This window comes from Schistocerca piceifrons, chromosome 7 (assembly GCF_021461385.2).
Source record: "Schistocerca piceifrons isolate TAMUIC-IGC-003096 chromosome 7, iqSchPice1.1, whole genome shotgun sequence".
NCBI lineage: Eukaryota > Metazoa > Arthropoda > Insecta > Orthoptera > Acrididae > Schistocerca > Schistocerca piceifrons.
In genome coordinates, this window is record NC_060144.1 from 579,485,811 (window position 1) to 579,508,171 (window position 22,361).

A 22,361-nucleotide genomic window follows, 5' to 3' on the forward strand; every position below is an offset into this window, starting at 1 on the left:
CAATCAATCTCGACTTCATCGTCTCCACGTCGCCCAATCACCTCTATGTTCCATGTGTGGAGTGCCTGACAATGACGAACATAGGTTTGTTTGCGGACCGGCGACGGAGGTTTGGCAATTGATTCGTCGTATTATGGCTTTTCTAACGCGGGACATTCCGTATCGGGTAACTCCCCTTTCATTATTATTTCCGGAACGTGACTATTTTCCTCGGACAAAGACCAATGCTGTGAATTGGATTCGCGGACATGCCATTCAGTACCTATTTGGACAAACTATAGACTCTGTACTCGATTTTTGGACATACCTCAATGACCGTCATTGTGTCGTTGTCCGTCACCAAAAATACAGACACTTTTTCTCGAACTTCCTTGGGAGTGCTTTCCACGACCCGCCTCGCAGCTGGAAGTTGTTAAGCCAAGAGAGAAGAAGGTTTCGTGTTTGAACCAATGAACATTTCTGAACAACTGAACGGAACACATCAATTTCGAGAAGACGTGACTCAACATATTACCAGCGGGGCGCAGAAGGCCTCTGATCAATTACACAACAAAAATAAACAAAAAAATTTAAAATAAAATTCAGAAAAAGGAAGATTTTGTTTTGTTTGTAAGGATAGCCCTAACCTTGATTTCCCGTATTTCCCCTGGTATATAGGCAGCTCTCTGTGGTAGGCTTAGTCAGGAGCCAACGCCTGAAGTGGACCAGATTTTTTTGTTATAGAATGAAAAGTGGCGGTGGCAGTTAGGTTTTTTTTTTAGTTCCATTTTCCTAAGGGGCTTTAAAATAAGAGAGGTAAAAAAGGGGGAAAATTAAAAAAAAGAAAGGCAAAGGTAAAAAAAAGAAAAAAAAAACAATTACAAAAATAAAAATAAAACATAAAAGTGGTAATCGTTGTGCATTCTAAACGTATGGTCGCCGGTTCGCGTCCAACTGTATTTTTTTTTTACCACACTTTTAAAAAAAAGAAAAAAAAGCGATCTAAGGCGCTGCAGTCACGGACTGTGCGGCTGGTCCCGGCGGAGGTTCGAGTCCTCCCTCGGGCATGGGTGTGTGTGTTTGTCCTTAGGATAGTTTAGGTTAAGTAGTGTGTAAGCTTAGGGACTGATGACCTTAGCAGTTAAGTCCCATAAGATTTCACACACATTTCTTAAGAGATTCGTGACAGTTTAAGAATTTAATTTTACTGACGTATTATTTTAATTGATATACATGAACCTGATGGTGGTCAGGCGATCGAAACTGCTTTTTAAATAAAGAATTTTATCGGCAGCTCAGAACGGAAACATGAAATTTTTCGGAACAGAATACGTATAAAAATATACAGAGCTTGGTCTCAGCTGTGAGATCGGCAAATGTAACAGCTTTAATAAAACAATTGTCATTAAAATTCTCATACAGATGTGCTTGTGTTTTCAGTTATTTAAACTTATAGGCGTTGTCTAAACTGAGAAATATCGGTCGGGAATGGTACATTAGTTTAACTGCTTGCTATGTTTTGTCGTAATTTGTCCTGCCTTGCAGTTTCACTCTAGTACAATCCTTTAAGCTTCCAACACGTATAATATGATGATTAAAAATCTCCCTTGCCTTCATTTCTTTCCATAGCGTAACTGTTCACGTGGTAGTAGGATTTTTCAGGGGCTTTTGATGCGATGTTGGTGTCAAGTTTGTAAACTGTCCTCTTGGCAGTCAGTTACTGGAGAATTAAAACATTTTTACATCTGAAACCACGTGTGTCATGGATTCACTTACCTATGCAGATACGCGGTCCCTCTCCGAACGGCAGGTAAACAAAGTGGTGTCGTGACGCCTTGCCCTCTTCCGTAAAGCGCTCAGGGTCGAACTTTTCCGGGTCCGGGTAGTATTTGGGATCGTGGTGGATCGCGTAGACCGGTATTATGACCTTCACGGGGTTTTCTATCCTGACACTGGTGCCCGGTAGGTTGTAGGGCTCGGTGCAGGCTCTGCTGAAGTTAGCTACAGGCGGATACTTCCGAAGTGTCTCTGCAAACGAAAATGAGGAAGCATACAGCACTTGTAAATCTTCTTACAACCTACTCTACAAGTCACAGAAACAGTGGAAAAAGCTATACTGAAATGCGTTTACTGTCGTTTAAAGTATTTCTACCATGGCAATGTACAGTTCAAAGACACAGATTCATCATTAGGTCATAGGTTCTTATGCAAGTAGCTTCACTACTCAGTAAATACCCCAGAAAAGCATTTCTGCACATTTCGTCGATTTCTTATGTACCTGCATCAACATATATCAACCCCTAGATATTTAACATACACAGTTTTCAAGGCCTAAAGGATCAAAGAACATAAAAAATTGGAGCTGTCAAAAACAGCAGACGGATTTTCTTATAAAGTTGTCTCTTAAGTTGTTACGCAAGGACATTAATTACGATGTAAATGTCGTAGAAAACCTTATGTGCAAATGTTAATTTCTTTTTTACCTGACATTATCATTAAGTAACTCTTAGATATGCAACATTCACAGTGTCTAAAGTTTAAACCATTACGTTAAAAGATCGTAACAAATAACCGCTATTAAAAACAGTTAACAGCTTTTATTATTAAGTTTTCCTCCATGGGAAGAGAAGTGTGTCCAAAAATAGTAATTTTTTGTTGGTCTGAGCTTTTCAGAGCGAGCGTCAAGGGTACAATTGCCAGTTTCCACTTTTAATTTGTTAAAACGATCAAGTAATGGTCTAGTCTGGAAGTCATTTATATAACTCATACATTCATTTATTCAAGTTTTGTTAAGACAGCGAGCCCTTAGAGGTCTAAGCCGAGTCAAATAACATACTAAATGGCAGAAAAAGGTACTGAAACCCTTGTCTATGGTGTAGTAAAGAGATACGACCAGTGCTTATCTACATACATTGCCTTTCGCGGGAAAGTGTTTTGCTACTGAGCTACCCAAGCACGAATCACGCTGTGTCCTCACAGCTTTACTTCTGCCAGTGTCTCGTCTCCTACCTTCCAAACTTCACAGAACCTTTCTTTCAGGAGTGTTAGTTCTGTGTGGTTCGCGGGAGAGCTTCTGTAAAGTTTGGAAGGTAGGAGACGAGATACTGCAGAAGTAAAGCTGTGAGGACGGAGAGTTAGTCGTGCTTGGGTAGCTCAGTGGCAGAGCACTTGCACGCGAAAGGCAAAGGTCCCGAGTACGAGTCTCGGGGCGGCCCACAGTTTTAATCTGCCAGCAAGTTTCATATCAGCGCACACTCCGCTGTAGAGTGAAAATCTCATTCTAGAAAATCAACTACCTCGAGAAGAACCACTCTTCTACCTCTTACACTTTATCTTCTGCAGTTATTTAAAACGTACTAATGCATCTTGCACTAGTCTATTCCTCCTTCTGCTTCTATCTCCCCATCTTCTCCTCTTTCCTTTTTCTCTGTATCTCAGTCTCTCCTCACTCTGAGCTTTGTCCACCCCTCCCTCTCTCTGTCCATCTCCTTCCCCCTCTATCTATGTCCATCTCCTCTTTCTCAGTCTCTGTCTGTCCATCTCCTCCTCCCTCCCTCCTTCTCTCTCCACATAGACACTCTCACACACACCAATAGGAGGCTGGTGGCTCTTGCCCCTAGAGTATTTCTTTCCAGATTATACTCAACACGTGTATCAAATATGGTTGAAATCGTTCTAGGGGCTTTAGTTGAGGCTCTTACCCTTCACTTTATCCCGGTACACATAGGTCAAATACAAGTACATTTCACATATATTTAACAATTTCACAGTGTTTTTGCACGTATTTCACCCGCATTTCTAGCGAATTTCTCGACGTAGTTTCATCTTTACGCGGTTCAGTGTTCATGACGTAGTATATCCTGAACTGTTTGCTGTACAATGATATAATTTTGGGTGTACATCCATTGGTATACGTGGCTACTGTATGAGAAATGTGTTGTGAGTAGAAACAGTAGTAAATAAGTAATAAATTAAAACGTCATACATGATACGGCAATTTCTCACGCATCTCAGTGTTTATGGCAACATAATTCAAAAACTATGTCTTGTATAATCTTATATTACTGTAGGTACATGCAGCGGTATATGTGTATACCGTCTGAAAAAGTTGTTCCGAATAGAGTTAGTAGCAAAGAAGTAATAAATCTATAAGATTTGAAGGTTGCTGCAGTTTTTCAACGATCACGGTGTACTATGAGCCGAACAATGGTATAATTTTTCTGGTTCATTCACTGGTATATGTGATCACTGTCTGAGAAATATGCCGCCAATACACTTAGTAGTAAAGAAGTAATAATTCATAACGTCATGCTTCATACGGCAGCTTTCATGCAAGAATAGCGAAAATGTAGTAAACGATAACCTTTTTCCATGCATCATTTTGTGTGGTTTGTCAGCGATAAAAAGTTTCGCAAGTGTTTGAAATTATGTGTGAAGTTTGTTCCAAGTCATGAAGTATTCTCATTTTCAATACTGGATGAGAAATGTGTAGCTATTCGAGCGTCGTGGGGTACATTGCTTTTCCACCCCTACCCCAACCTCTCTGATATGTAGGTGGTTCTTACCTCACAGCCACAATTTCCAGACACTAAGTGATATTTATATCAATTTTGGTTGAAATCGATCCCGTAGTTTAGGAGGAGTGAGGAACGTACATACATACTGAGTACATATGTGCATACTTATAAAGGGTGTTCCGAAATTTACGCTACAAACTTCTAGTACCTGTATAGGGGAGTGAGTACATAGTATTTTCAACAGAAACTCATCTCCGGAAACGTACCGTTTCCGTTCTGCGACGGTTTCAATGCAGATGTGTAACGCGTCCACGTCTGTTGAGGGAAAGAGGAAAGCCTGAGTTGCTGGCCCTGGTATGCAGTAGGGCAGACAAGATGGCGTGTACCACGTCAGACAGTCACCCGATGTCACTTAACGTCTGTCCTGCTGCTGCAGAGATAGAGGAAGCTCTGCTGCCACGAGTTCTGGCCGCTGCGCTAGAAACTGAAGAGACGCCAGGTGGAATGGAGAGTGCGTGGCAGAACATGCTTCGTAGTAACAGTGTCTGTATCAACGTTGGCGCTCCCTACATTGAGCCCATGTTGCAATGCGTCTGTACTGTTCTGTACGTGTAGTATGCTGGGTTCTTTTTTTGTTTTGGAATATTGTAAACAGGTACTGTTTAAGTGTTAATACAAACAAATTTGCTCAAGTAATAAACCGATGTTTCGTTATGTTTCCGTTCGAATTGTTACCTAATATTTGCACTGCGTAAGGTCTAGATCAGTTCCTCAAACCAAAGTTGATGAGCTTAACATTTGAATTAAGAAAGTCAGAGAACGGAAAGTTTCAAGAAATTGAGTCCTGTTCAAAATATTATTTATTCACTCCCATATAGAAACTTCAACACCTAGTGCTTCAAGTCCTGGAAATTTGTATCGGGAATTTCCGAACATCTTTTGTACGTATATCCATATTGTGGATTTACAATCCCCTGTGCAGGTAAGCTATTACGAACAGCGCGGTGAATGCATTAACGTACCTAAGATAGACACAGAGCCCATACATACCACATTAGTACAAGTTTATATACCAACTAGCTCCGCAGAAGATGAAGAGATTTAAGAAATATGTGATGAAATAGAGGAAATTATTCAGCTAGTTGAAGGAGACGAAAATTTAATAGCGATGGGTACTGGAATTCGAAAGCAGGAAAAGAAAGAGAAGGAAAAAGAGTAGGTGAATATGACCTGGGCTAAAGGAATGAAATACGAAGCTTTCTGGTAGTATTTTCCACAGAGACTTAGGGAAACAGGGAGGTTCCAGACTGATTATACAGGGTGTTACAAAAAGTGAAACGTCCCCTTTTTAACAATTATACATGACTGTGCTTAAACTGACACACAATATTTTGTTAGCGCAACGCAATCTGACTTTCAAAATTCCCTACAAAAGAATGGCCCTGACTAACATTAAACTATATCTTTCACAAATCACTTACCTCACAAAAATCTTCGCTGCTCAAGCTACTGCAATACAGCGAGCGCCACTACTGCCAGCTAAATAGAAGATTCAAACTATGGAAAGCACTAACTACTGATAGAGATAGTTAGCAAATGAAAGATATTAATAGAGAACAAACAATGTATTTACCTTGATATCATCATATATAAATATAGCAGTTCATGACAAATTTCAAAACTCCGCCATCTCTTTCCCCACATCCACCACTGCTGGCGGCTCACCTCCAACTGCGCAACGCTACGCGCTGTTCACATCCAGCTGCCGCTGCCCAACACTACAATGGCAGACAACAATGCAAACTAGCCACAGACTGCACACAGCACAGCCAGTGATTTTCATACAGAGGTGGCGTTACCAATAAAAAAACCTAAACAGCCTACTTACATAGCCCCCATGCTCCCCACAAAAATTTTTACAAATTGGATTGGGCAGTGGCCAATACAGATTTGAAAAAAATTTTTCATAATTACAATAACAAAGAAATCAAATGCACACACTTATTGATACAATGTTGGTCAAAAGCTAAAATTTTCTCACAGTCCATAAAGACAGTCCTCATTATTCGTCACAGTAGAATTGCAGTGTTTTTCTCAAAGTCTGAGCAGTAAAAGAAAATGCACAAAGAAGTAGTGGATTTCCATGCAGTCTTGAAGAAGTAGTGTTGTCCTTCCAATGGAAAGACAGTGCTGACTCTTGACGTGCAGACAGGTAATGGGCCACAACAGAGCAAACCCACAGCAGAGTCATTCGACGTTTGGAATAATATTGGTAGGCAGGTCATCACAGAGTAGACCCACTGTAGTCTTGGTAGAGATTGTGGTATTGGTGGGCCACCAGAGGTGCAGACCTACTGTAGTCCTTGTAGAAATAATGGTATTGGTGGGCTGTCAAAGATGCAGACCTACTGTAGTCCTTGTAGAAATGGCCAGCAGCCATCTGTTGCGACTGTGCAGGTGCACAATCACCATCGAAGAGTCTTGCAGAGAATATAGCAAGTCCATAAACCTCCACTTGTGCACTCACAAAGTGTTTGGAATTGTCCTTAGAACCAGCAATGCTGTTATCCAGTCCCTTGCTGAATTATTAACACACGTGCAAACACTAACAGTCCCTACTTCTCACATATTGTCCATATACTATGACCAACAGAAACGTGTGCAGTGAAATGTAACTTAATTTGAAGAACTGGTGTCTGTACAATTATAAATTTACAACATGAAAATACAATTACAAAGGTACAAAATACATCATTAAAGAACATAACAATACAGATAACATTTGTAGTAACACAGGCTTTACATAAGAATAGAAATAGACATATACATCAGTGTTACAGGAATTATGACATGAGTACATACATAGAAGATCAGAATAACTTGCGAAACATCAACTTCACACATGAGCATTTAAACAGAATGAATAATGTCTAACATCTGTACAAAGTAAATAACATATTATTAATGCCAATTATATTTGAGGATAACAGTATTCCTCATCATAGTGAATGTAGCTTAATATTAAAAGAGGAAAAAATTCTATGAAACTACACAGAGACAGGAAGAAAACAAATACACAAGGGTACACAAACACATAGTGGGATAACACCAATAGGAAAGGACAGGGTTCGTTTTCAGTGTAACATTTGGTACTGCAGTCCAACCCAAAACTTCATATATCTTTCCTCTTATTTCATCCTTTGTTTCCACCAAAAAAATTCTATCTAAGCATGCTTTCTGTATTTATATGTTCACACATTTCTTACCTCAACATTTATTTCCAAGAAAATCCTACCTAAACCTGTTTTCTCAATGCATTTCTTCCAATTCATCGCAACTCATTCTCTTAGAGGCTACCCCCTCTTAAGCTAACTTAAATCTACTGAGCTCAGATGCTAAACTAAGGGACGAGGCAATGCAGCAGCACAAAATAAGTAACACAAACAGCAATGACCAAAAAATTGGAAAATTGCAAAGCAAGCTACAGTAAATCTAAATTACCAAGCAATGCAACATTACAACTAATATGAGCCAATGTGCAGCAACAAAAAAATAAATCTGGCTTAGCAGAGTAACACAAATTAAAGTTCAGTAACACTATGCCTGGCAAACAGCAGCTTATATCTAAACATGACATAGCTCAAGCAGAAAAAATATTACAGTAAAAACAACAATGCAGATAAGGGAAATGTATAATCATATCTTAATGTCTATGTAATTAAAGTGGTGCAACACAACAACTTATTGTAAAAGAAATATTACCATGTACTTGAAAAGAATATTATGTGTCCAGTTACTGTTACTAGTCTCTTCTTATTGTTCTTTCCTTTCCAAGTGCTCCTTTTTTGAAGAATGTGGATCACAAAATTATTATTTAATAGATCTGTTGACAGAAAGTGTTCACATTAGCAAATGCATTTAATTTTATTTTATGAAACCAATGCTGCAACACAGCTGGAAAACAGATGTCAAATGAAATAAGCAATTACGCAAACCAAAGCATAAAAACATCATTCAATAGCTATGTGGAATTTCGTAAGTCAGTAGCTCTCAACTCTCGTAGAAAGACACTTGTCATTATCAGGTTTGCAGATGTAAGAATATTTCCCATCAATTCATAAGCATTTCAGTAATTAGCACAAAGTACGAGTAATCATCATATGAAACGTCCCCTTTTTAACAATTATACATGACTGTGCTTAAACTGACACACAATATTTTGTTAGCGCAACGCAATCTGACTTTCAAAATTCCCTACAAAAGAATGGCCCTGACTAACATTAAACTATATCTTTCACAAATCACTTACCTCACAAAAATCTTCGCTGCTCAAGCTACTGCAATACAGCGAGCGCCCCTACTGCCAGCTAAATATGAGATTCAAACTATGGAAAGCACTAACTACTGATAGAGATAGTTAGCAAATGAAAGATATTAATAGAGAACAACAATGTATTTACCTTGATATCATCATATATAAATATAGCAGTTCATGACAAATTTCAAAACTCCGCCATCTCTCTCCCCACATCCACCACTGCTGGCGGCTCACCTCCAACTGCGCAACGCTACGTGCTGTTCACATCCAGCTGCCGCTGCCCAACACTACAATGGCAGACATCAATGCAAACTAGCCACAGACTGCACACAGCACAGCCAGTGATTTTCATACAGAGGTGGCGTTACCAATAAAAAAACCTAAACAGCCTACTTACAAAAGGTACGGCCAAACTCTCAGGAAACATTCCTCGCGCACAAATAAAGAAAAGATGTTATGTGGACATGTGTCCGGAAACGCTTAATTTCCATGTTAGAGCTCATTTTAGTTTCGTCAGTATGTACTGTACTTCCTCGATTCACCGCCAATTGGCCCAGTTGAAGGAAGGTAATGTTGACTTCATCAACACAGGTTTTCTGTGAACGTTTGGGCAGGCATTGTTGGTGATGTCTTGATTGGGCCCCATGTTCATCCACCTACGCTCAATGGAGCACGTTATCATGATTTCATACGGGATACTCTACCTGTGCTGCTAGAACATGTGCCTTTACAAGTACGACACAACATGTGGTTCATGCACGATGGAGCTCCTGCACATTTCAAAAAAATGGCTCTGAGCACTATGGGACTTAACATCTGTGGTCATCAGTCCCCTAGAACTTAGAACTACTGAAACCTAACTAACCTAAGGACATCACACACATCCATGCCCGAGGCAGGATTCGAACCTGCGACCGTAGCAGTCGCGCGGTTCCGGACTGAGCGCCTGAACCGCTAGACCACCGCGGCCGGCTCCACATTTCAGTCGAAGTGTTCGTACGCTTCTCAACAACAGATTCGGTGACCGATGGGTTGGTAGAGGCGGACCAATTCCATGGCCTCCACGCTCTCCTGACCTCAACCCTCTTGACTTTCATTTATTGGGGCATTTGAAAGCTCTCGTCTACGCAACCCCGGTACCAAATGTAGAGACTCTTCGTGATCGTATTGTGGACGGCTGTGATACAATACGCCATTCTCCAGGGCTGCATCAGCGCATCAGGGATTCCATGCGACGGAGGGTGGATCCAGGGCTGCATCAGCGCATCAGGGATTCCATGCGACGGAGGGTGGATGCATGTATCCTCGCTAACGGAGGACATTTTGAACATTTCCTGTAACAAAGTGTTTGAAGTCATGCTGGTACGTTTTGTTGCTGTGTGTTTCCACTCCATGATTAATGTGATTTGAAGAGAAGTAATAAAATGAGCTCTAACATGGAAAGTAAGCGTTTCCGGACACGTGTCCACATAACAAATTTTCTTTCTTTGTGTGCGAGGAGTGTTTCCTGAAAGTTTGGCCGTACCTTTTTGTAACACCCTGTATAATGGTAAGACAGATATTTTGGAACAGCTTTTAAACTGTGAAACATTTCAAGCCTCAGATGAGGACACTGACCACAATTTATTGGCATTGGACTGTAGATTAAACTAAACAAACTGCAGACACGTAAGAAATTTAGGTTATGGGGCCTGGATAGTGTGAAAGAAACGGAGGTTATTGTGAGTTTCAGAGGAAGGTGGGTAGCTTTGGGAGATGAAATAAAGAAAGCAAAAGAGAATTAAACAGGTACAAAGGCAAGGCTAAGTAGAAATCTGTGGATAACACAGAAGATACTGAATTTCATTCATGAAACGAGAGAATACAAAAGTTCAGCAAATGAAGCAGATGTAAGGGAATACAAACGTCTGAAAAATGAGACTGACAGGAAGTGCAAAACTGCTAACCAGGAATGGCTAAAGGACAAATCTAAGTGTTTAGAGGCATTTATCACTAGGGGAAAGACAGGTGCCACGCACAGGAAAATTAAAGTGCCTTTGAAGAGAAGAGAAGCAGATGTATGAATATCAAGCGTTTAGATGAAAAACCAATTCTGAGCAAAGAGGAAAGCTGAAAGTTGAAAGGGGAATGTATACAGAGAGTCTGTAAAATGAAGATGAACTTGAGGACAATATTATAGAAATGAAAGGGGACGCAGATGAAAATGAGGTGGGAAATACGATACTGCCAGAAGAATGTGGTAGACCACTGAGAGACCTAAGTCGAAACAAGGCCCTGGGGTAGACGATATCCTATCGGAATTACTAACAGCCTTGGGAGAGCCAGCCATGACAAAACTCTTCCATCTGGTGTGCAAGATAAATGAATCAGGCGAATTCCCGCACACTCCAAATAGAATGTAATAATTCCAGTTCCAAAGGAAGTAGGTGCTGACAGCTGTCAACATTACCGAACTATTAGCTTAATAAGTCATGGTTGCTAAATACTAACACAAATACTTTACCGAAGAACGGAAAACTGGTAGACGCCGACCTCGGATGAAATTAGTTTTGATTCGCGAGAAATATATGAAGACCCGAGCCCCTGGTAGCTGAGTGGTCAGCGCGACGGAATGTCATATCTAACGGTCCTGGTTCGATTCCCGGCTGGGTCGGAGATTTTCTCCGCTCAGGGATTGGGTGTTGTGTTGCCTTATTATCATCATTTCATCCTCATCGACACGCAACTCGCCGAAGTGGCGTCAACTCGAAAGACCTGCACCAGGCGAGCGGTCTACCCGACGGGAGGCCCTAGTCACACGGTATTAATTAAGAAATTAATTGATCTTAGAAGATAGGTTAAGGAAAGACAAATCTACGTTTATAGCATTTGTTGACCTAGAAAACGCTTTTGAAGCTCCTGACTGGAATACTCTCATTGAAATTGTGAATGTAATTGGGGGTATAATTGGTGAGAAAAGAAATTTGTGGCAGAACTTAACTACAAGAACGGATCGACTGACAATACAAATTCTGAGACATTAAAGCATCACCTATTTAGTACTCATCAAACCAGTCTTCGGACTGTTGACCTCAACAACAACAACAAACTATTGTCTACCAGAAAAATATAATAAATTTCCACATCAGACTTTAGGGCTCGATTCGGAATGTTAGTTAGCGAATCATAGACTACATTGAAATCTTTTTTTACTGTAACTCCACGATCGCTTGCAGCTGTCAAATTTGTGTGTTATTGGTACTATTGTGTAATTTCGGCCACTAAATGTTTGGAGGTACATTAGTAATAATTTATAATGCAGAATAATCTTATCTCCATCCGAATTTAAATATGCTAGGCTCTTGAACTGTCTGGTATATAACAAAACTCTTGCTTTGAGTACTCCGAGGGTGATATAATTTATGTTGTTAAAACTGCCAGCTAGCAAATGTTATTGTTACTACACTTCAGTTGGTCAAATTCACACAGTAAAATGTATTCAGAGTTATTGTACAATCATAGGTTGTGTAAGAGAAGGGCGGAGTTGATCAGCATTGTTTTTCAGCTTCTAAGTGCCGAATCAATGAAGGGTGTTAAAGTCATCTTAAGAAGAGGATTGAAAGTATTCAGGGGGTAAATAATAGCAGCGAGGTTTACAGAGGAAATTGCACCTCCGTAGGTTGTAAAGAAGACTCAGAAGTCCTGTTGAATGGAATGGGCAGCTTACTTAACACAGAATATTTACGAATAATTAACGAAACGAAGAATGTGATGAAGAATAGTAGTGTAAAGCACGCTACAGACATGCTTAACACCGCATACTTTGGAACGTCACAATACTGTAAAAGGTGGTGCAATAGACGTATTGCACATTCGCAATCCTCGGCATACGGTATGGACGCCCTAGGAGCAGAACACCTGCAGTTCGCTGACCCTTCCTTACCCCACAGCATCGCCGCCGCCTGCCGGTCAACGCGCTGACCGCTTACCGCAACCAGGACCACTTCGGCACGCGCAGTACGTGACTTCAGCACCAGACGCACCACCGCAGTGTGGACAAATACTGGCCGTTTGGCCAAGCAGATCATCAGAATCAGCAAGTCAGCAAGTATTGACCTCGGCTGTGAGGTCGCTACCGCTCCGCCGTCGTACTGAAAGGACCGCCGGCCAGAGGTTCCCGCCGCCTGATGGAACCAGGGTCGATACCGGGTTGATGTGTGGCTATTGTGATCAAACTGCCTAACGGGCGTGTGCTATGTATGCTGTTCAGTATCCTGGACGAAATAATCCAAGCGTCCGGACCGTTCGCCGGATAGTTACGTTATTTAAGGAAACAAGAAGTGTTCAGTCACACGTGAAACGCCAACCACGACCTGAAACAAATGATGATGCCCAAGCAGGTTTTTTAGCAGCTGTCGCGGCTAATCCGCACATCAGTAGCAGACAAATTGCGTGAGGATCGGGATTCTCAAAAACGTTGGTGATGTTAATACTACATCAACATCGATTCCACCCATACCATATTTCTATGCACCAGGAATTTCATGGCGACAACTTTGAAGGTCGTGTATAGTTCTGGGCACGGGAGAAATTACGGGACGATGACAGATTTTTTGCTCGCGTTCTATTTAGCGACGAAGCGTCATCCACTAACAGCGGTAACGTAAACCGGCATAATATGCACTATTGGGCAACGGAAAATCTACGATGGCTGCGACAAGTGGAACATTAGCGACCTAGGAGGGTTAATGTATAGTGCGTCATTATGGGAGGAAGGATAATTGGCCCCCATTTGATCGATGGCAATATAAATGGTGCAATGTATGCTGATTTACTACGTAATGTTCTACCGATGTTACTACAAGGTGTTTCACTGTATGACAGAATGGTGATGTACTTGCAACATGATGGATGTCCGTCGCATAGGCCGCGTGTGGTTGAAGCGGTACTGACAAGCATATTTCATGACAGGTGGATTGGTCGTCGAAGCACCATACCAAGGCCCGCACGTTCGCCGGATCTGACGTGCCCTGATTTCTTTCTGTGGGGAAAGTTGAAGGATATTTGCTATCGTGATCCACCGACAACGTCTGACAACATGCGTCAGCGCATTGTCAATGCATGTGCGAACCTTACGAAAGGCGAACTACTCGCTGTTGAGAGGAATGTCGTTACACGTATTGCCACATGCATTGAGGTTGACGGACATCATTTTGAGCATTTATTACATTATTGTGGTATTTACAGGTACACACGCTGTTACAGCACGCGTTCTCAGAAATGATAAGTTCATAAAGGTACATGTATGAAATTGGAACAACCAAAATAAAATGTTGAAACGTACCTACGTTCTTATTTTAATTTAAGAAACCTACCTGTTACCAACACTTCGTCTAAAATTGTGAGCCACAAGTTTGTGAATATTACAGCGCCATCTATCACAAAGCGATAAAAGTGGTCGAACTAAAATATTCATATTTCTTTACCTACTACATGAATATGTAATAAAAGATGGGGGTTCCTATTTAAAAAGACGCAGTTGATATCCGTTTGACCAATGGCAGCTCCATCTAGCGGACCAACCATAGCGCCATCTGGTTTCCCCCTTCAAGTTAGACAAGTTTCGTTCTTTGTAGTTTTTTCGTTTGACGCTAATTTCGTGAGATATTTGGTCCGGTCACGATCAATGGACCACCCTGTATATATAATTACGTGGGAGTTTTCCGCAGCGGTAGGACCTTCTCATGAAATTTCAGTCACTAACTTCCTCCTCAGAGTGTAAAAGTAGATTTTTGGCACCTTGCTACAAACGGAGAAATGATTATCATAATAAGATAAGAGAAATCAGAGCTCGCAAGGAAAGATTTAAGTGTTCGTTCAGGTGCCGGGGGGGGGGGGGGGGGGGGTGGTCCGAGGCCTCCCTTGGGCATGGGTGTGTGTGTGTGTTTGTCCTTAGGATAATTTAGGTGAAGTAGTGCGTAAGCTTAGGGACTGATGACCTTAACTGTTGAGTCCCATAAGATTTCAAACACATTTGAACACTTAGAAGTGTTCTTTTCTTCCGCGCAGTGTTCAAGAGTGCAACGGTAGAGAAATAGCTTAAAGATGGTTCACTGAACTCCATGCCAGGCACATTCTTGTGAACTGCAGAGTAATCATGTAGATGTAGATGAGGTGTAGATGTAGATGGTGGACTCCAAATTGCATTTGGTATACGGGCAATTTGTATGTGTGTAACAAACACCCCAATACTCATGGGATGCTTGTCGATTATCTGACACGTTTCCTGAAATTATCTTGCAGTTAATGTTTTTGTGCTGAAAAATGTGTTTAAATTTGTCACGAAAATTCCAGTCCACGCTATAGGTCTGTCTATTAGCAAAATGTTTATTTCGCACTGACATTCGTTATCTTCAGAAATTCGCTACCGATAATACAGTTTTTCCTCACGGAAAGTTACCGTTTGGTTCACTTCTTTGAACATAAACAGGTTATACATTCGTAGTCTGATAGACAAAGCTTTCAGAAATAGGTACGAACTTCGGCCAACGGATGGGACACGGCGTTGAATGTTATCCGCTCCTTTAGTTGCTACTTTCGACTTTAGTTGCCACTTGTGACTGAAATCACAGCCAGGGTCCATAGCAAAAACAAGGTTTACAGAAATAAGTACGACATTCAGCCAATAGATAGACAGGGAAATGAATGTTAAATGCTACTTGTGACTTCTAGTTGTGACTGAAGTCGGAGCCAGATACTGTGAAGCTGCTATTGTCATATCTGCGACTTCTGAGTCACTGCGATTTGTGACAGATACGCGATACCGCGTCCGCTCCTACGTGGGAATCGGCCACATGCCACTGGGGACTGTGTACAATCAATACCGACTCAAATGAAGGCATCGGCGCTTGTTCGTAACGTCACGTCAGCTAGGCACGGCAAAAGCCAGGTCTGTTGCAGGCATACTCATAATGGTGGTGTCTCCCTCTCTGACACAGGAAAATGTGAAACTATTGGCAGTAGTTGACCAACACACATTATTCTGAGAGATTTCTGCAATCAATTAATTGTGCAATTCATTACACTTCTTAACAAATAGTGTACTCTTGAACTTACATTTTCCACATGTTTTAAGGATTGACATACAAAAACAACTTCATGGTCCAGCAGCAACAGAATTCGTGATTCTTTACCTTATTTGTAAATCTGAGGAAGTTACTTTTGTACTGGGTTGCTTTTACAAGAAACTGTGAACATATTGGTGCTCTTCTTTAGGTATCTCGGTATTGGTGCTCTTATTTAGGTATCTTGGTTGACTATGGGGTGAGGAGCACTGAATGTTAATGAAATATCTTGCGATTGTACACGTTGGGGGAGGGGGTGGGGGACAGAAGAAGAGGCAAAGGAGAGATACTTGTTTTATCAAATAATTTTTTTTATCTTATACAGTTTATCCTTTCAGTTCGAAGAGGGGAATATTTATCTTTTCTAATGTGCGGCCTTGCTGTGCTGGTACTGCGAAGGGCTGAAAGCAAGGGGAAACTACAGCCGTAATTTTTCCCGAGGGCATGCAGCTTTACTGTATGATTACATGATGATGGCGTTCTCTTGGGTAAAATATTCCGGAGGTAAAATAGTCCCCCATTCGGATCTCCGGGCGGGGACTACTCAAGAGGATGTCGTTATCAGGAGAACGAAAACTGGCTTTCTACGGATCGGAGCGTGGAATGTCAGATCCCTTAATCGGGCAGGTAGGTTAGAAAATTTAAAAAGGGAAATGGATAGGTTGAAGTTAGATATAGTGGGAATTAGTGAAGTTCGGTGGCAGGAGGAACAAGACTTCTGGTCAGGTGACTACAGGGTTATAAACACAAAATCAAATAGGGGTAATGCAGGAGTAGGTTTAATAATGAATAGGAAAATAGGAATGCGGGTAAGCTACTACAAACAGCATAGTGAACGCATTATTGTGGCCAAGATAGATACGAAGCCCACACCTACTACAGTAGTACAAGTTTATATGCCAACTAGCTCTGCAGATGACGAAGATATTGAAAAAATGTATGATGAAATAAAAGAAATTATTCAGATTGTGAAGGGAGACGAAAATTTAATAGTCATGGGTGACTGGAATTCGAGTGTAGGAAAAGGGAGAGAAGGAAACATAGTAGGTGAATATGGATTGGGGGACAGAAATGAAAGAGGAAGCCGCCTGGTAGAATTTTGCACAGAGCACAACATAATCATAACTAACACTTGGTTTAAGAATCATAAAAGAAGGCTGTATACATGGAAGAACCCTGGAGATACTGAAAGGTATCAGATAGATTATATAATGGTAAGACAGAGATTTAGGAACCAGGTTTTAAATTGTAAGACATTTCCAGGGGCAGATGTGGACTCTGACCACAATCTATTGGTTATGACCTGTAGATTAAAACTGAAGAAACTGCAAAAAGGTGGGAATTTAAGGAGATGGGACCTGGATAAACTGAAAGAACCGGAGGTTGTACAGAGATTCAGGGAGAGCATAAGGGAGCAATTGACAGGAATGGGGGAAATAAATACAGTAGAAGAAGAATGGGTAGCTTTGAGGGATGAAGTAGTGAAGGCAGCAGAGGATCAAGTAGGTAAAAAGACGAGGGCTAGTAGAAATCCTTGGGTAACAGAAGAAATATTGAATTTAATTGATGAAAGGAGAAAATCTAAAAATGCAGTAAGTGAAACAGGCAAAAAGGAATACAAACGTCTCAAAAATGAGATCGACAGGAAGTGCAAAATGGCTAAGCAGGGATGGCTAGAGGACAAATGTAAGGATGTAGTGGCCTATCTCACTAGGGGTAAGATAGATACCGCCTACAGGAAAATTAAAGAGACCTTTGGAGATAAGAGAACGACTTGTATGAATATCAAGAGCTCAGATGGAAAACCAGTTCTAAGCAAAGAAGGGAAAGCAGAAAGGTGGAAGGAGTATATAGAGGGTCTATACAAGGGCGATGTACTTGAGGACAATATTATGGAAATGGAAGAGGATGTAGATGAAGATGAAATGGGAAATACGATACTGCGTGAAGAGTTTGACAGAGCACTGAAAGACCTGAGTCGAAACAAGGCCCCCGGAGTAGACAATATTCCATTGGAACTACTGACGGCCGTGGGAGAGCCAGTCCTGACAAAACTCTACCATCTGGTGAGCAAGATGTATGAAACAGGCGAAATACCCTCAGACTTCAAGAAGAATATAATAATTCCAATCCCAAAGAAAGCAGGTGTTGACAGATGTGAAAATTACCGAACTATCAGCTTAATAAGTCACAGCTGCAAAATACTAACACGAATTCTTTACAGACGAATGGAAAAACTAGTAGAAGCCAACCTCGGGGAAGATCAGTTTGGATTCCGTAGAAACACTGGAACACGTGAGGCAATACTTACCTTACGACTTATCTTAGAAGAAAGATTAAGGAAAGGCAAACCTACGTTTCTAGCATTTGTAAACTTAGAGAAAGCTTTTGACAATGTTGACTGGAATACTCTCTTTCAAATTCTAAAGGTGGCAGGGGTAAAATACAGGGAGCGAAAGGCTATTTACAATTTGTACAGAAACCAGATGGCAGTTATAAGAGTCGAGGGACATGAAAGGGAAGCAGTGGTTGGGAAGGGAGTAAGACAGGGTTGTAGCCTCTCCCCGATGTTGTTCAATCTGTATATTGAGCAAGCAGTAAAGGAAACAAAAGAAAAATCTGGAGTAGGTATTAAAATTCATGGAGAAGATATAAAAACTTTGAGGTTCGCCTATGACATTGTAATTCTGTCAGAGACAGCAAAGGACTTGGAAGAGCAGCTGAACGGAATGGACAGTGTCTTGAAAGGAGGATATAAGATGAACGTCAACAAAAGCAAAACAAGGATAATGGAATGTAGTCTAATTAAGTCGGGTGATGCTGCGGGAATTAGATTAGGAAATGAGGGACTTAAAGTAATGAAGGAGTTTTGCTATTTGGGGAGCAAAATAACTGATGATGGTCGAAGTAGAGAGGATATAAAAAGTAGACTGGCAATGGCAAGGAAAGCGTTTCTGAAGAAGAGAAATTTGTTAACATCCAGTATTGATTTAAGTGTCAGGAAGTCATTTCTGAAAGTATTCGTATGGAGTGTAGCCATGTATGGAAGTGAAACATGGACGATAAATAGTTTTGACAAGAAGAGAATAGAAGCTTTCGAAATGTGGCGCTACAGAGGAATGCTGAAGATTAGATGGGTAGATCACATAACTAATGAGGAAGTATTGAATAGGATTGGGGAGAAGAGACGTTTGTGGCACAACTTGACCAGAAGAAGGGATCGGTTGGTAGGACATGTTCTGAGGCATCAAGGGATCACCAATTTAGTATTGGAGGGCAGCGTGGAGGGTAAAAATCGTAGGGGGAGACCAAGAGATGAATACACTAAGCAGATTCAGAAGGATGTAGGTTGCAGTAGGTACTGGGAGATGAAAAAGCTTGCACAGGATAGAGTAGTATGGAGAGCTGCATCAAACCAGTCTCAGGACTGAAAACGACAACAACAACAACAACAATGTTCGTGTTTAAAAAAGTTTAAGCTCAACAGTATTTTCGATGTATGAAGCTATTTTGTTTCATGTTTAGAAATTCCTTTCGCTGCAAACGACTGCAATCTAATGACTGTCAATAGTTGGACATTCTCACAAGTAAATTAGTTCACATTTCCAGGGACGATGTCAAACGAAAATAAATAAATAAATAAATAAAAGAAACGAGCTACTTGTAAGGGGGTTGGGATACGTTTCGATAACAAAATGGATCAAGTAATTATAATTACTTGCATGTAAATTTTCCGAAGCTTGCAATGGGGCAAAGCATCTTTTCATATTGATCTACGTTTGTTTCGACAGGATTCAGTAATACAGAACTATGATCTTCATTTGTAGCCTTACGAGAGTAAGAAAATCTTTCATCTAAATAAAACTGCAGAATCCAAAACAATACCAAGCATTTTGTCCAAAAATAATAGATCTATAGTGATAAGCACGCCCAGGCGTTTCTGCCTGCAACAGACCTGGCGTTCGCCGTGCCTAGCTGACGTGACGTCACCAACAAGCGCCGAGGCCTTCCTTTGAGTCGGTGTTGGTACAACGCAACGTCGCACCGCGCTCGGGCCGCCCTGAGTGTAACAACCACTGCCGTGTCCACGGCAACGCGTCTCCAATGTCGCTCACCACGAAATCGACGCCCTACCACACACCACGTAACACGTGGAACGTAGCCACGGTTTCTCCTCCTGGCCCGGGCGTGCACCTGTAGCCGTTCTAAACTTGTTGTAACGGTAAAGAGTTCACACGCACAACGTCTGCCGATGTACAGCCACGTAGCACCTCAGAGTGTCTACTGTATCCCTGGCCAACCTATCGAATCCACAGCGCCCAGGTCACAGAGCCGAATACCATTCCGACAGCTGGAAGAATGGGACTCCCCCCCCCCCCCCCCCACTCCGTAGCGGTCATTGCAACACAACCCTCTACAGTACGCAGTGAACAAGATTACACATGACGATACCAGAACTACATTTTTTTTTTCAATAAGGCAGCTCTACCGATGTCAGTTATTGATACGGGAATCAGGAAGAAAAAAATGGTTCAAATGGCTCTGAGCACTATGGGACTTAACATCTGAGGTCATCAGTCCCCTAGAACTTAGAACTACTTCAACCTAACTAACCTAAGGACATCACACACATCCATGCCCGAGACAGGATTCGAATTAGGAAGAAGTTTCAGAAAGCATTCGTGTCCTCTGTAAGTGAGACGAGCATCATTGAGAATCTGGGAAAGAAGATGCTGGAAGCAGGTGAAATAAGGTGCTTCGAAAGAACTTTAAAAAACGTAATGTACACATAAAATAGAAAAATAAACGAGGGAAACTGTAATATCTCTTTATATTCCACTAATTATCCCTGCACAATTCTATGAGTGAATTACGTTTCTTACTTGACCATCTATATAGGCCCCTACTTGCAGAATCGATGCGAAAAGTAGTACAGTACTATTACTATTCGATGAGCGCATAATTACTCTTTGTAATAATCTCTCTGGTGTGTTGAGAGGACTTCTAGGATCTTCTCCGTGACGAATAGCCGCATTGAATAATTGTAATTTTGCTATCGAGATTACTGGAAGAAAGAGATTGAAAATATATTGTATGGTACTCAAGAAAATATGTACTGAGCATTTACATCAAAGGTGTGTAAGGAATTTAATTATATATGTATTCTCTAATTGGAAATTTGCACGGAGGTGTCGTTTCGTTGGTAATCAGAAGGGAACTTCCGATGAATTGGAAACGAACCTGCAATTATTAGATCCAAGAGCTCCATTATTTCATGGCATAATTAAACTCTATCAGAGCAAACTTTCCGCTTGATCTGAGGTTTCCCGACTGACTACGCAACGCAAGAAAACCAAGACGTTTTATTTACACAGGATTGCAGATCGCTTCGAATCATCGAGACTGCGGCACACGAAGAGTCATCGTCCGATTCTTATTAAACAAGTAAAGCTTAATTATAACCTTCTTTAGCGACTGTGACGACTGTGATAAGGCTGCTTATGAATGAGATCATTAATAAAATACTAATAACTAACTTTCCTCCTCACCAGCAACCAGTATAAACACAATATTAATTAAAATTATAGAAACAGAACAGATGATGACAGAAGTCTATGGAAGACACTTAAGATGGGACAGGTTACTGTGACTTGTACCCTAGCACCCTGGAAAAACTGTGGAAGGACGAGCGTATTCGTGGACATAACAGCTTATAGAGAATGTTACTTCTAGTAGTCAGACAGAGATAGTAAAGTCATCAGATTATCAAAACAAATTACAAAATGATTCAGACAAATGATCTGTATGTAAAGTGTGGTTCATCCTCATCCATAGTACAAGGACTTATCTAGATTTCGGTAACACAATAAATACGATATTGCAGTGACGGTGTTGTTTAAGAAGGACTATGCAACGATGTTTCGGACATACGTCTGTGCTTTTCTGAAGGAACATTGCGTCGTACTTCTCAACAACACAGTCACTGGAATATCGTATTTATCCGCCAATACCAGGCAGCGACCTTCAATTAAAATGTGTTCGCACTGTGTGGGAATTACATAATGTGTGTACGAGAGCAGATGGTGACGCATGAGCGACGACATATGGAAGCGTTGCTCTGGTCATGAGTCGTGCACCGATAGCCAAAGCGGTTAAGGCGACCTCTTGCGTAAAGCAGGAAATCTTAGTTCGAGTCCCGAATTTTCACCGTTGTCATTTCATAATACAGCTGATGGTTGTCCGTATTCGCAACTGCGAATACGTTTCGTGTATAACACGATAAAGCACCCAACTCTAATGATTATCCATGCAACTATATCTACATCTACATACATACTCCGCAATCCACCATACGGTGCGTGGCGGAGGGTACCTCGTACCACAACTAGCATCTTCTCTCCCTGTTCCACACCCAAACAGAGCGAGGGAAAAATGACTGCCTGT

General features: G+C 41.2%; 1 protein-coding gene across 1 annotated transcript in view; it reads right to left on the bottom strand.

Moving 5' to 3' along the window:
• LOC124709092 (probable cytochrome P450 6a14) overlaps positions 1-22,361 on the bottom strand; it is an 88,947-nt gene that overhangs the window by 9,747 nt on the left and 56,839 nt on the right. Inside the window, exon 5 of the mRNA XM_047240739.1 lies at positions 1,756-2,007. Coding sequence (XP_047096695.1) covers positions 1,756-2,007 — 252 coding nt within the window. The remainder of the gene's footprint in view (positions 1-1,755; positions 2,008-22,361) is intronic.